This window comes from Ovis canadensis, chromosome 5 (genome assembly GCF_042477335.2).
Source record: "Ovis canadensis isolate MfBH-ARS-UI-01 breed Bighorn chromosome 5, ARS-UI_OviCan_v2, whole genome shotgun sequence".
Lineage (NCBI taxonomy): Eukaryota > Metazoa > Chordata > Mammalia > Artiodactyla > Bovidae > Ovis > Ovis canadensis.
This window is the reverse complement of record NC_091249.1, coordinates 120,572,143-120,585,824: the sequence shown is the minus strand read 5'-3', so window position 1 is coordinate 120,585,824 and position 13,682 is coordinate 120,572,143. Positions and strand designations below refer to the sequence as shown.

The 13,682-nt window shown below is 38.6% G+C and overlaps 1 protein-coding gene across 5 annotated transcripts in view; it reads right to left on the bottom strand.

The window, feature by feature from the left end:
• FER (FER tyrosine kinase) overlaps positions 1–13,682 on the bottom strand; it is a 475,599-nt gene that overhangs the window by 218,370 nt on the left and 243,547 nt on the right. For all 5 annotated transcript variants that reach the window (XM_069592654.1, XM_069592657.1, XM_069592656.1 and 2 more), the window contains one exon: positions 3,110–3,232. In XM_069592654.1, coding sequence (XP_069448755.1) covers positions 3,110–3,232 — 123 coding nt within the window. The remainder of the gene's footprint in view (positions 1–3,109; positions 3,233–13,682) is intronic.

Here is a 13,682-nt window from a genome sequence, read left to right as displayed (position 1 = left end):
CTAGCTAGCTGGAGGAGGACATGGCAACCCACTCCAGTATTCTTGCCTGGAGAATCCCATGGACAGAGGAGCCTGGTGGCCTACAGTTCACGGGGTCATAAAGAGTCGGACATGACTGGATCAAGTGAGCACATAGTAGCTAGCACTGTTTTAGGTACTGGTTGCACTGACTGTTAAATGCAATCCTGGCCCTTATAGAACTTACATTTCTCTTGCGGGAGAGAGACAACCAAAAATGCATCCTATAGTATGATGTCAGGTAAGCAGAACTGTAACAAAGAGGATTGAGGACAAGCGAGAGATATGAGGGGTAAGGTGTTATTTCCCAGGCCACAGTCAGAAAAGACCTCCCTGATGAAGCAACACTTGAACAGAGTCTGAGCTGAGGGGAGAACAGGCCCTGTGCGTCCCACCGTGCTGCCAGGATGATGGTGATGATTAAGAGCAGCAAGCTGTGTGGGACACCTCTCTCACTCCCATACCTTCCCACAGGCTTTGGGGGGCACAGGAGGAAACGTCAGCCAGGGCAGAGTGAGGGATGGCTGGGTGGAACATCGGTTCGCTTCATCATCATGAGAAAGTCAATTTCCCTAACTCAGGCTGTCTAGTTTCGTCTAGTTTCGCGTGCCTCTGGGAATAAGAGAGAAGTTACCCTGGTCGCCGCGTCCTCTACTCAGGCATATACTGTGCACGCACGTTCTCATGAGTAAGAGGGAAACAAATGGAGAGAGGCGTGGGGTACTATAAACAGAAATTACACTGAGACCAAAATAGCATTCTTTATGTAGGCTAAAAATGAAGTCTGGCAAGATGGAAATTACATGTTTTATAGCACAGTATATGGTCAAAGACATTAACTTCTTACACAAATTAAATCAGGAAAGAGATTCCATTTATAAGACAACAAATAACTTTCCAAGAGAAGATACGTAACAGATAAGACCAGCATAAGAAAATTGTTTCCCACTCATGATTGAAAATTACCTGCTCTTATAACCCTGTTTTGTGATTTTCTTTTAAAAGAGTGATATGATTCTTTAAATCAAGTGCATAATAATATTTACCATAAATTGAGATAATAACTTGCATATTTCAAATATCAAGTTAACAGTCAACTAGATTAACTTCAAATTTCTACCTCATAAAACAATCATATGTAGCCCCTTAATCTTTCACAGCTTTCAGTGTAGTCATTTCCATAACTAAGGCTATAGGATGCTGGGATAATCGGCTCCACAGGCAGAGTCGGGGGTCTGAGAGGAAGAGAATAACCGGCCATGCAGCAGTCCAGGGCATCTGCTCCGCTTCTCGACGACCGTCTCATGGACTATTTCATACCGTGAGGGTATAGCTTTACTTACACATTCACACCCAAGGCCACATAAGCACTGTTTTGCACCTCTTTTAGGGCTCTGGTCTCTCAGCTTAGACTTGGCTAAGCAAGTGGACAATGCAGACACTAGGCTGGCTTAAGAAATGAGTTGCAATCATTTGACAGTATCCTATCCTATCTCCCATTAACCTAACACGGTCAAACTGTGGTACCTTCGCCGCACTGAACTTTACTTCATATTGGGATATACTAGAATTAAGTTCATACTTTCACATGTACAATTAAGGATACAAAACTCCTGGCACTTAAAGTGCTGGAGCAGGGCAGTGGTGAAGAGCTGTCAAAGGACCCCTAGATTTATGGTTTGAGCAGCTGGGTTTTTGGTGATACCATTTACTACAAAGGAAGAACAAATTTTGTAGTTAATTGTGATAAATTCAGTTTTAGGTGAGAAGTAGAAAATTTTTAGATTTGGGAAAGATATATATCTGAGCTGGAAACATAAATTTGCAAGTCACTGATGTATTAATAGTAAATAAAGTCACGAGAACAGACAGCAGTTATTCATCGATGAAAGATGAAACATTAATAGACCTTTTTTTAACTAGAGAAAAAATATAACAGCCTGTTCCAGACTAAAGGAGAATTTTTATAGGGTTTTCTGCAATTAAAATGTAAAACAAAAGTGAAAGGAAAAACACTAACAAAGAATGAGCCAAACTCATAATTCTAGAAAATTATGCAAAAAGGACAATTCTTTAGCCACCGAATTAATGTTTAGAAACTGACTGTTGAAATCTTCTGTGGGTGGAATGTAAAAATAAAGAGTGAGTAATAAATACACAATACAAGTACAAACACAGACATCATGCTCCAGGCTAACAAAGGGAACTATAACAACTGCTTTTTAAATTTTTAAAATTTCAGGTGAATTTAGATTATATACTAGCATTCTTGGGGATAACACTTGGTTCATATTACAAGTCACCCCTGGATACATAAACCTCAAATCAGCATATCTTAACCTCCCAGGTTTTACGACTTCCCTGTTTCTACACTGTTCCTCATGTGAGATGGCTCCCTCAGGAAAGGAGCTCCTGTTGACCCCAACTCAATTCCTGGACCATTTAAAGTGCCCAGAAGCTAGGCCGTCTCCACTGTCCCCCTAGTCCAGGTGCCACAGGTCTCACCTTAAAAACACAAGCCTTCCTCAACCCACTTACTACCTCACAGATTGCTTAAAGCACATAAATGCAATCTGTTCTGTGATAGATCTTAGAGGTAACGATGACCTAGAACAATCTCTCACCCAGCTAGCTGACTCTACAGTGAAGCTATGATTTACTGACCCTGAGAAGAATAGTGTAGTTTTAAAAAATTCCAATATCTTACAATATATCATACACTTAACACCAAAAAGTAAAATTCTAATTAACTCTTAATTGCTGGACATTTTCTTGGACATCTACATCTCAGAATCTTTTATAAACTAAATCTTTTAAACTCTGAACCTTATAGTGTGAAGGAAAGCCTCAAGTCTTTCAAGAAACACTTGAAAGGAAAAAGAAAAAAGACAGGCCATTTGTAACCTAGCAAACACTGAATAAAAAGACAACCCATCTGCCATCTAAGTACAACCAAGGAAATTTCACACTTTAACTATATTTGTTTCCAAAATTATAAATAACCTAAGAACTTTATTTAGTGTGGGACATAACTCACAAAGCAGTCTTTTCTTTTTTCTTTTGTTTAAAAAAACTGAACGTAAGCACCTACCTTAGGAATAGGATTCAGCAGAATTACACCTGACTTCTTAGTGATGACCTGTTTTGTTGTATAGTGATGGTCTATAAGTTGAGGAATATTTGAAAACCCAGTGCCTTCAAAACGATACATATTCTGGAGAAAGAACAATAAAGACATTGCTTAAGCAACACTTCATTCATCAATACAGTTCCATTTAAGAAAACCTATTGTTGTACAAGTGTGTGAAGATATTTAACACTGCTGAATTATAATACACTTAAAAATGGTTAAGACGGTAAAAATAAAGACAAGTGATATTGCAACATGCTAAAAAATAATCTTGCATCAAGAAACTAATTTTCATAAATGACTAAATGTAATTCAGATTGTTAAAAAGAAAGAAAGAAAGAAAAGAAGAAAAGAAAAATTTACAGACCTAGAATGCACATTGCTAAAATAACAACCAAAGGAAATAAACTACAGGATACACTGAAGGAACAGAAATATGTGTACATATGTTTGCATATGTGTTTCATTTGAAAAAGCTTCCAAGACCAAAAATAAAGTCAAAAGTCTGCAGAAGCATATCCAATATAATAATATTTTAAGAATACCTCTGATGACCATTTATTTCCCTTTCATCAATACAGTATGAATTGATTTTTCTGTACTTGGGTTATTCATGTATTATTCTTTCATCAAACCACATGGTCAAAAACAAAACAAAACAAAACGATACTGTCCTTCACATACACTTGATAGAGAAAATGCAGCAGAGACAAGTCTGTGCGCATCAGCACACTCACATCTTCACACTTGTGATTCCAACACATGAAGTTAGTGACATGTTCCCAAACTCTGTCAAGACCGCTTTCCTCTAACTTAAAAAAGGCACATCCGTTGGTAATCTTATGAATGAAGCAATGGCAATAAATTTAGCAAAGAAAAAACATCTCATTGCAGCTATTTTTCAATGAAAGGAGCATTACGATACAGTGTCGTGTAACAAAGGCTCCCATCTGATTATTCACAAAGAGCTCACATGTACATGTGTATAAATACAGATACAAACATGTTCCATTTTAAGAAAATTCTATGGTAAGAAACAAGAAATTTCTGAACTCTCCAAATTTGGGTACTATTTACAACATTGGAAGGTTTTCCCAGATAAAGGATAAAAAAACTCAAAACTGGATTTGTACAATATAAAATTCAGTCAGTTCAGTCACTGAGTCATGTCCAACTCTCTGTGACCCCATGAACCGTAGCACGCCAGGCCTCCCTGTCCACTACCAACTCCTGGGCTTTACCCAAACTCGTGTCCATTGAGTCGGTGATGCCATCCAGCCATCTCATCCTCTATCGTCTCCTTCTACTCCCACCTTCAATCTTTCCCAGCATCAGGGTCTTTTCCAACGAGTCAGTTCTTCGCATCAGGTGGCCAAAGTATTGGAGTTTCAGCTTCAGCATCAGTCCTTCCAAAGAATATTCAGGACTGATCTCCTTTAGGATGGATTGGTTGGATCTCCTTACAGTCCAAGGGTCTTCTCCAACACCACAGTTCAAAGGTATCAATTCTTGGGCACTCAGCTTTCTTTATAGTCCAACTCTCACATCCATACATGACTACTAGAAAAACCATAGCCTTGATTAGATGGACCTTTGTTGGCAAAGTGATGTCTCAGCTTTTTAATATGCTGTACAATTTGGTCATAACTTTTCTACAAAGGAGCAAGTGTCTTTTAATTTCATGGCTGCAGTCACTATTTGCAGTGATTTTAGAGCCCCCAAAATAAAGTCTGATACTGTTTCCCCATCTATCTGCCATGAAGTGATGGGACCAAATGCCATGATCTTAGTTTTCTGAATGTTGAGCTTTAAGCCAACTTTTTCACTCTCCTCTTTCACTTTCATCAAGAGGCTCTTTAGTTCTTCTTCACTTTCTGCCATAAGGGTGGTGTCATCTGCATATCTGAGTTATTGATATTTCTCCTGGCAATCTTGATTCCACCTTGTGCTTCTTCCAGTCCAGCGTTTCTTATGATGTAGTCTGCATATAAGTTAAATAAGCAAGGTGACAATATACAGCCTTGACGTACCCCTTTTCCTATTTGGAACCAGTCAGTTGTTCCATGTCCAGTTCTAACTATTGCTTCCTGACCTGCATATAGGTCTCTCAAGAACCAGGTCTGGCGGTCTGGTATTCCCATCTCTTTCAGAATTTTCCAGTTTATTGTGATCCACACAAAGGCTTTGGCATAGTCAATAAAGCAAAAGTAGATGTTTTCCTGGAACTCTCTTGCTTTTCCACTGATCCAACGGATGTTGGTAATTTGATCTCTGGTTCCTCTGCCTTTTCTAAAACCAGCTTGAACATTTGGCAGTTCACAGTTCATGTATTGCTGAAGCCTGGTTTGGAGAATTTTGAGTATTACTTTGCTAGCAAAGTAATGAGTGCAATTGTGTGGTAGTCTGAGCATTCTTTGGCATTGCCTTTCTTAGGGATTGGAATGAAAACTGACCTTTTCCACTTCTGTGGTCACTGCTGAGTTTTCCAAATTTGCTGGCATATTGAATTCAGCACTTTCACAGCATCATCTTTCAGGATTTGAAATAGCTCAACTGGAATTCCATCACCTCCACTAGCTTTGTTCGTAGTGATGCTTCCTGATGCCTACTTGACTTCACATTCCAGGATATCTGGCTCTAGGCGAGTGATCAATCACACCATTGTGATTATCTGAGTCATGAAGAGCTCTTCTATAGTTTTTCTGTGTATTCTTGTCACCTCTTCTTAATATCTTCTGCTTCTGTTAGGTCCACACCATTTCTGTCCTTTATTGAGCCCATCTTTGCATGAAATGTTCCCTTGGTATCTCTAATTTTCTTGAAGAGCTCTCTAGTCTTTCCCATTCTATTATTTTCTTCTATTTCTTTGCACTGATCACTGAGTAAGGCTTTCTTATCTCTCCTTGCTATTCTTTGAAACTCTGCACTCAAATGGGTATATCTTTCCTTTCCCCCTTTGCCTTTCACTTCTCTTCTTTTCATAGCTATTTGTAAGGCCTCCTCAGACAACCATTTTGCCTTTTTGCATTTCTTTATTTTGAGGATGGTCTTGATCACTGACTTGTACAATGTCATGAATCTCCGTCCATAGTTCATCATGTACTCTATCTACCATATCTAATCCCTTGAATCTATTTGTCACTTCCACTGTATAACAGTAAAGGATTTGATTTACATCATACCTGAATGGTCTACTGGTTTTCCCTACTTTCTTCAATTTCAGTCTGAATTTGGCAATAAGGAGTTCATGATCTGAGCCACAGTTAGCTCCCAGTCTTGTTTTGGCTGACTGTATAGAGTTTCTCCATCTTTGGCTGCAAAGAATATAATCAGTCTGATTCCAGCGTTGACCATCTGGTGAGGTCCATGTATATAGTCTTCTCTTGTGTTGTTAAGAGGGTGTTTGCTATGACCAGTGCATTCTCTTGGCAGACCTCTATTAGCCTTTGCTGTGCTTCATTCTGTACTCCAATGCCAAATTTGCCTGTTCCTCCAGGTTTTTCTTGACTTCCTACTTTTGCATTCCAGTCCCCCCTAATGAAAAGGACATCTTTTTTTGGGTGTTAGTTCTATAAGGTCTTGTAGGTCTTCATAGATGGAGAAGGCAATGGCAACCCACTCTAGTACTCTAGCCTGGAAAATCCCATGGACGGAAGAGCCTGGTAGGCTGCAGTCCATGGGGTTGCTAGGAGTCGGACACAACTAAGCAACTTCACTTTCACTTTTCACTTTCTTGCATTGGAGAAGGAAATGGCAACCCACTCCAGTGTTCTTGCCTGGAGAATCCCAGGGATGGGGGAGCCTGGTGAGCTGCTGTCTATGGGGTCGCACAGAGTCGGACACGACTGAAGTGACTTAGCAGGTCTTCATAGAATCATTCAGCTTCTTCAGCATTACTGGTTGGGGCATAGACTTGAATTACTGTTAGACTGAATGGTTTGCCTTGGAAATGAGCAGAGATCATTCTGTCACTTTTGAGACTGCATCCAAGCACTGCATTTTGGACTCTTTTGTTGACTATGAGGGCTACTCCATTTCTTCTAAGGGATTCTTGCCCACAGTAGTAGATATAATGGTCATCTGAGTTAAATTCACTCATTCCAGTCCATCTTAGTTCGCTGATTCCTAAAATGTTGATGTTCACTGTTGCCATCTCCTGTTTGACCACTTCTAATTTGCCTTGATTCATGGATCTAACATTCCAGGTCATGGTGGAGAGTTCTGACAAAATGTGGTCCACTGGAGAAGGGAATGGCAAACCACTTCAGCATTTTTGCCTTGAGAGCCCCATGGACAGTATGGCAAAAAGATAGGACACTGAAAGATGAACTCCTTAGGCTGATAGGTACCCAGTATGCTACTGGAGATCAAAAGAAATAACTCCAGAAACAATGAAGAGACACAGCCAAAGCAAAAACAACACCCAGTTGTGGATGTGACTGGTGATAGAAGCAAAGTCCAATCTGGTAAAGAGCAATATTGCATAAAAATGTGGAATATTAGGTCCATGAATCAAGGCAAATTGCAAGTGGTCAAACAAGATGTCAAGATATAAATTTTGTGAATGTTAATGTTTAAGTCAGCTTCTCACTCTCCTCTTTAACCCTCATCAAGAGGCTCTTTAGTTCCTCTTCACTATCTGCCATTAGAGTGGTATCAACTACATATCTGAAATTGTTGGTATTTTCCCAGCAATCCTGATTCCAACTTCTGATTCATCGAGCCTGGCATTTCTCATCATGTGCTCTGCACAGAAGTTAAATAAGCAAGGTGACGATGTACAGCCTTGACGCACTCTGTTCCCAGTTTGGAATCAGTCTGCTCTTCATGTCTGGTTCTAATTGTTGCTTCTTGACCTGCAAACAGGTTTCACAGGAGGCAGGTAACGGGGTCTAGTATTCCCATCTCTTTAAGAATTTTCCACAGTTTGTTGTGATCCACGTGGTCAAAGGCTTTCTTGTAGAGAATGAAGCAAAAGTAGATGTTTTTCTGGAATTCCCTTGTTTTCTATATGATCCAATGAATGTTTGCAATTTGGTCTCTGGTTCCTCTGCCTTTTGTAAATGCAGCTTCTACATCTGGAGGCTCTCGGTTCATGCACTAGTGAAGCCTATGTGGAAGGATCTGGTGCATAACCTCACTACAACGTGAAATGAGCACAATTACATGGTAGTCTGAACATTCTTTGGCATTGCCCTTCTTTGGGATAGGAATGAAAATTGACCACTTCCAGGGCTGTGGGCATTGCTAAGCTTTCCAAATTTGATAACATATTAGGTGCAGTACTTTAACACCATCATCTTTTAGGATTTTAGGTTGCTCAACCTGAATTCCATCACCTCCACTAGATTTGTTCATAGTAGTGCTTCCTAAGGCCACTTGACTTCACACTCCAGGATGTCTGGCTCTAGGTGAGTGACCACACCATTTGGTTATCTGGGTCATTAAAGACCTTTCTTCTATAGTTCTGTGTATTTTTGCCACATCTTCTTAATCTCTTCTGCTTCTGTTAGATCCTTACCATTTTTGTTCTTTATCATGTCCATCGTTGCATGAAATGTTCCCTTGATATCTCCAGTTTTCTTGAAAAGATCTCCAGTCTTTTCCATTCTGTTGTTTTCCTCTACTTCTTTACACCGTTCATTTAAAAGGTCTTCTTATCTCTCCTTGCTATCTCTGGAACTCTGCATTCAAATGGGCATATCTTTCCCTGTCTCCCTTGCCTTTCGCTTCTCTTCTTTTCTCAGCTATTTATAAGGCCTGCTCCGACAACCACTTTGCCCTCTTGCATTTTTTTTCCCCCTTGGGGATGGTTTTGATCACCGCCTCCTGTACAATGTTATGAACTTCCATTCACAGTTCTTCAGGCACTCTGTAAATCAGATCTAACCCCTTTAATCTATTTGTCCCTTCCACTGTATAACCGTAAGGGATTGGATTTAGGTAATACCTGAATGGCCTATGGTTTCCCTACTTTCTTCAATTTAAGTCTGATTGTGCAATAAGTAGATCATGATCACAGCCACACTCAGCTCCAGGTCTTGTTTTTCCTGCTGTATGCCAAGGCCGGTTGCTCACAAAGTTCATCTAAGCAACTACGGTGAAGAACAGTCCATTCACAGAACCCTTGTGCACCATCAGTGGGAATGTACCTTGGTGAAGTCACTACAGAAAACAGTGTCACACTTGCTCAAAAGACTGAAACTGGGACTGCAATATGTGCGCGCTCAGGACTGTCTGCCTCCGTGAGACCCCAAGGACTGTGGCCGCCAGGCTCCTCTGTCCCTGGGATTCTCCAGGCAAGGATCCTGGAGTGGGCTGCCACGCCCTCCTGCAGGGGATCTTCCCGACCCAGGGATAGAACCCTTGTCTGTCTCCTCCATCGGTAGGCGCGTTCCTTACCACTAGTGCCACCTGGGAAGAAGTATAATATGATCCAGCAATTCCACAATGTGGTATTTTTTCAAAGAAAATAAAAACACTACTTAGAAAAGATATAGGCATCCCTATGTTAATTACAGCATCATTTACAATACCAAGATATCAAATCAACCTAAGTATCCATCAATAGATGAATGGATAAGAAAGAAGATATATACACACACACACACTGGAATATTAATTGGACATAAAGAAGAATGAAACCTTACCATCTGTGATAACATGGATGGACCTAGAAGATTTCATGCTAAGTGAAATAATCAGAGAAAGACAAATATTATGTATGGAATTTAAAAAACAAAAATAACAAAATAGAAACAGACTCATAGATACAGAGAACAAAGTGGTCTTTGCTAGAGGGAAAGAGGGCAGAGGGATGAAAGAAACACGTAGGGGAGATTAAGAGGTACAAGCTTCTAGCTACACAACGAGGAAGTCCTGGGGCACAGTGCACAGCACATGTGGGGACACAGTCAGTAGCGTGCGATGGCTTTACAGGGACAGGTCACAACTACCGCCACGGTGATCATTCTGTGCTGCGCAAAAACATCAAATCACTATGATGTACACCCGAAACAAATGCAGTACTGGAAGACGATTTATACTTCTATTTTAAAAAACTAGAAAATACATTCAAAAAATGTTGAAGACTTGTTTCTTGATACACTCAAAATTCCAAATATTACATTTGACCTTGTACAAATCTGTACAGATGTATTACAATTCAGCTAAGAGGTTGGTTTCACATATAAATAGACACTTTTAAAGTTTCTCTACTTTAATAATAATGTGACTGTTAATGTGGCTTTAATGATAATGTGACTGAAAGAATTCATATTCATTTTTAAATAAGAGATTTCTTTTTGGAGCTACTAATGATTTCTATGTGAATTTCAAAAGAAGCAATAAAAACAGTAGTAGAGAATAAATTTCCACAAATTCTGACAAAATTGTGTTGATTGTCATTTGTACTACATTTTAAAAAATCAAGTAATATATCATTAAAAAAAAAGTATACATAAAAATAATTTTATAAAATAAGAGTTACATAGATACATACAATTAGATATGTTTTAAATCTCAAAGAATATTCCCTGAGTCTATAAGAGGGTGTTACTGTGAAGCACACATTCCGTGATACATATTTCTGAATTTTCACTAAGAGTATGCATTACTTTTGTTTTTAAAACATTCACAATATCCAGAATTCATTCCTAATTCATCACTGTGCAACTTAAGAATCAATCATGCATACTGATGAAAAACACATAAAAAGCAGAATCAGATTTTGTTGCTACACATATTTCCAGAAGACTATTATTATGCAAGAAAGTCAGACAGAATAGCGTAAGCACATAAAAATGAGAAGGCGATTCAATGAATGTTAATTTGAAATATTATGCCTGAGGAGATCTGAAAAAAAAATTGAGGATAAGCATGCTTCAGAAAAAAATAAAAAGGAAAGAAGGAAAATCATTTCTGAAAGAGGCCAAGATGAATAAGCTGAATAAAAGCAAGCAAAATGCTAAAACACTCCTTTCTGGGGTAATACCCAAATCTAAAAATGTAAAACATAAATTTTAGCTTTCTCAGATAAAAAGAGCACGCTGACTAGTTGTAACATGTTACCAGTTAAACCAGTAAACAGGAGAGGTTGGGGAACCTGAGGAATAATATTAAAATGATCCTGGCATGGCATTTCCTAGTTAACTGTTATTCATTCCTCAGATGTTGTCTCAAACGTTAACTTCCTTAAGTTTTCCAATTAAAAGCTTTCAGAGCACTGTGTATCTTTATAGCATTTACTATGGTTTATAAATTCATATATTGTATGCGATTTACAAATGAGCGTGAATTCTCCCCAGCATGTAAGCTCCATCGTAACATGTCTGGGCCTTAAAAGCACTCACTCAATCAGTACTTTCTGGAAATTAATTAATCACGGTTTGGAATGGATTTGCTTTATTGTTATGGAGGAAGCCTCCTAAGTCCCTCTCTGTGTGCCTGGGGCACAGGAAATGGTCTCTCATGATGGTTTCATTTTGACTTCAAGGTATATACTGCCTTCTCTTGAATCCTTGAATGGCTGGGTAGTGAAACAGTTAAAAGAATCTTAAGCATGCAAGGACAAGGCTACAAACTTGGAATTGACTGTCATCCAAACAAACTGTGGATGTGTATACTTTCGCTCAGCCTATCTGAAGACCCATCGTATGGATTTAAAAGGTCGTTCAAAGAGCCTAGAGACTGTGGCAACAAAACAAAGCAAACCTGTCTGGTACATTCAGAGACTAATCCATCAGTTCAAAGTGGAACTTAGCACATGACAGACATCCAATAAGCACCTGCTGACTGAACTGATGATATAACACACTGAGATACCTAATTTCACATAGTTACTGCTCGCGGCCTACATTTTTGTGTTATTTCTGTTTGATTGGCCCACATCCCAGGGTCCTACAGAATACTTGCTCAACTAGTACCTCTTGATTGAAATGAATGAAGAAATAAAAAATAATGATATGCAATTACACAGAGGACTTTCCCCCAAGTTTTATTTTAAAATATTTACTATGTTGCTATTTTTCAATTCATTATCAGATGTTAATCCAAGTGTTTGGTTCAGTCATCTCTAATTCTGCATCTTTAATGTTTCTCTGTTCATAAATTCTACTAATGTCTCACCTACCAGGTATTAAACTCACCAAGCAGTAGGCCATACATTTTTAATTTCACCTTCCTACCTTGCCAACATGAATAAAATGATACTTTACCAAAATGTGTTTTTAGCAAATGTGTCAGATAAATAAATCAGAGAAATATGAATTGGTACTTTCCTATTAATAACAGCATAAAAGTTTCCTCTATAATACTTTATCACATATTTTTGTTTATCTTATACAAAAGCAAGGATTTGATTATACATTAACATATGAAATTTAACAATGCTATTTGAATCTATGAAAATCTACCAATATTTATGACACAAGATAAATAGTTTTAGGTACAAACTCTAACTGTGACTTTACAATATGCACCATAAACAGGTTAATCACCATGGAATAGGTCACTAAGTAACACTAGAATTACACTGAGATTCAGATACTTAGATACGCTTAATATATTAACGTCCAATAAAAAGTACAGTGGGAGAGGGCGAGGGTGGAATGATTTGGGAGAATGGCATAGAAACATGTATAGCATCACATGTGAAATGAATCACCGGTCCAGGTTCAATGCATGATACAGGATGCTCAGGGCTGGTGCACTGAGATGACCCAGAGGGCTGGTACGGGGAAGGAGGTGGGAGGGGGTTCAGGATGGGGAACACGTGTACACCCATGGTGGACTCATGTTGATGTACGGCAAAACCAATACAATATTGTAAAGTAACTAGCCTCCAATTAAAATAAATAAATTTAAATTTAAAAAAAAGTAGTTGTCCCGGCTTGAACTAGCTAAAACAACAGACATTCTCTGCTAGCATAGTAAGAAGGTAAAAATTGAACGTATCTGCATCCATGTAGGTCAGCCACAATGTTCACAGCACGCAGCTTCACACCATGTTGTAAGATAACTGATAGGCATACAAAAATAAAGCTTCAAACTAACTGCCAAAAGAGATTCTAGTTGGCATAGACAACGTTACTAAAAGTAACATTATTTGTGTTCAATGAATGCCTCAAACTTAAATATATGATTTCTAAAATAACATTTCCACTATTATTTAAATTTCACAAATAAATCTCAACAGGAACCAGAAAGAATTTTTAAATTCTCCAATTACATTGATATTCCATACAAAGCACGTTTGTATGTTTTCTCAAATAAAGTGTTCAAACAATGGTAAAAATGCCTAATGGTCTCCACAGCACTTAATAAGAACATATTCATTCACTCTCTGAGTCTCACAAGCACTGTATCGGCTATTACCCCCATTACATCCCGAACCACAGAGCTTATCATGTACATATCTGGGCTTGAAACCCAAGTTTCCATTGGTCTACTACTTGACATTTTTCCATTTTCTAAAATCCTGTATGTCTTTATATCTTCCTCTCTGAGGACATCTGTCCCCTTACGTACAGCTTTT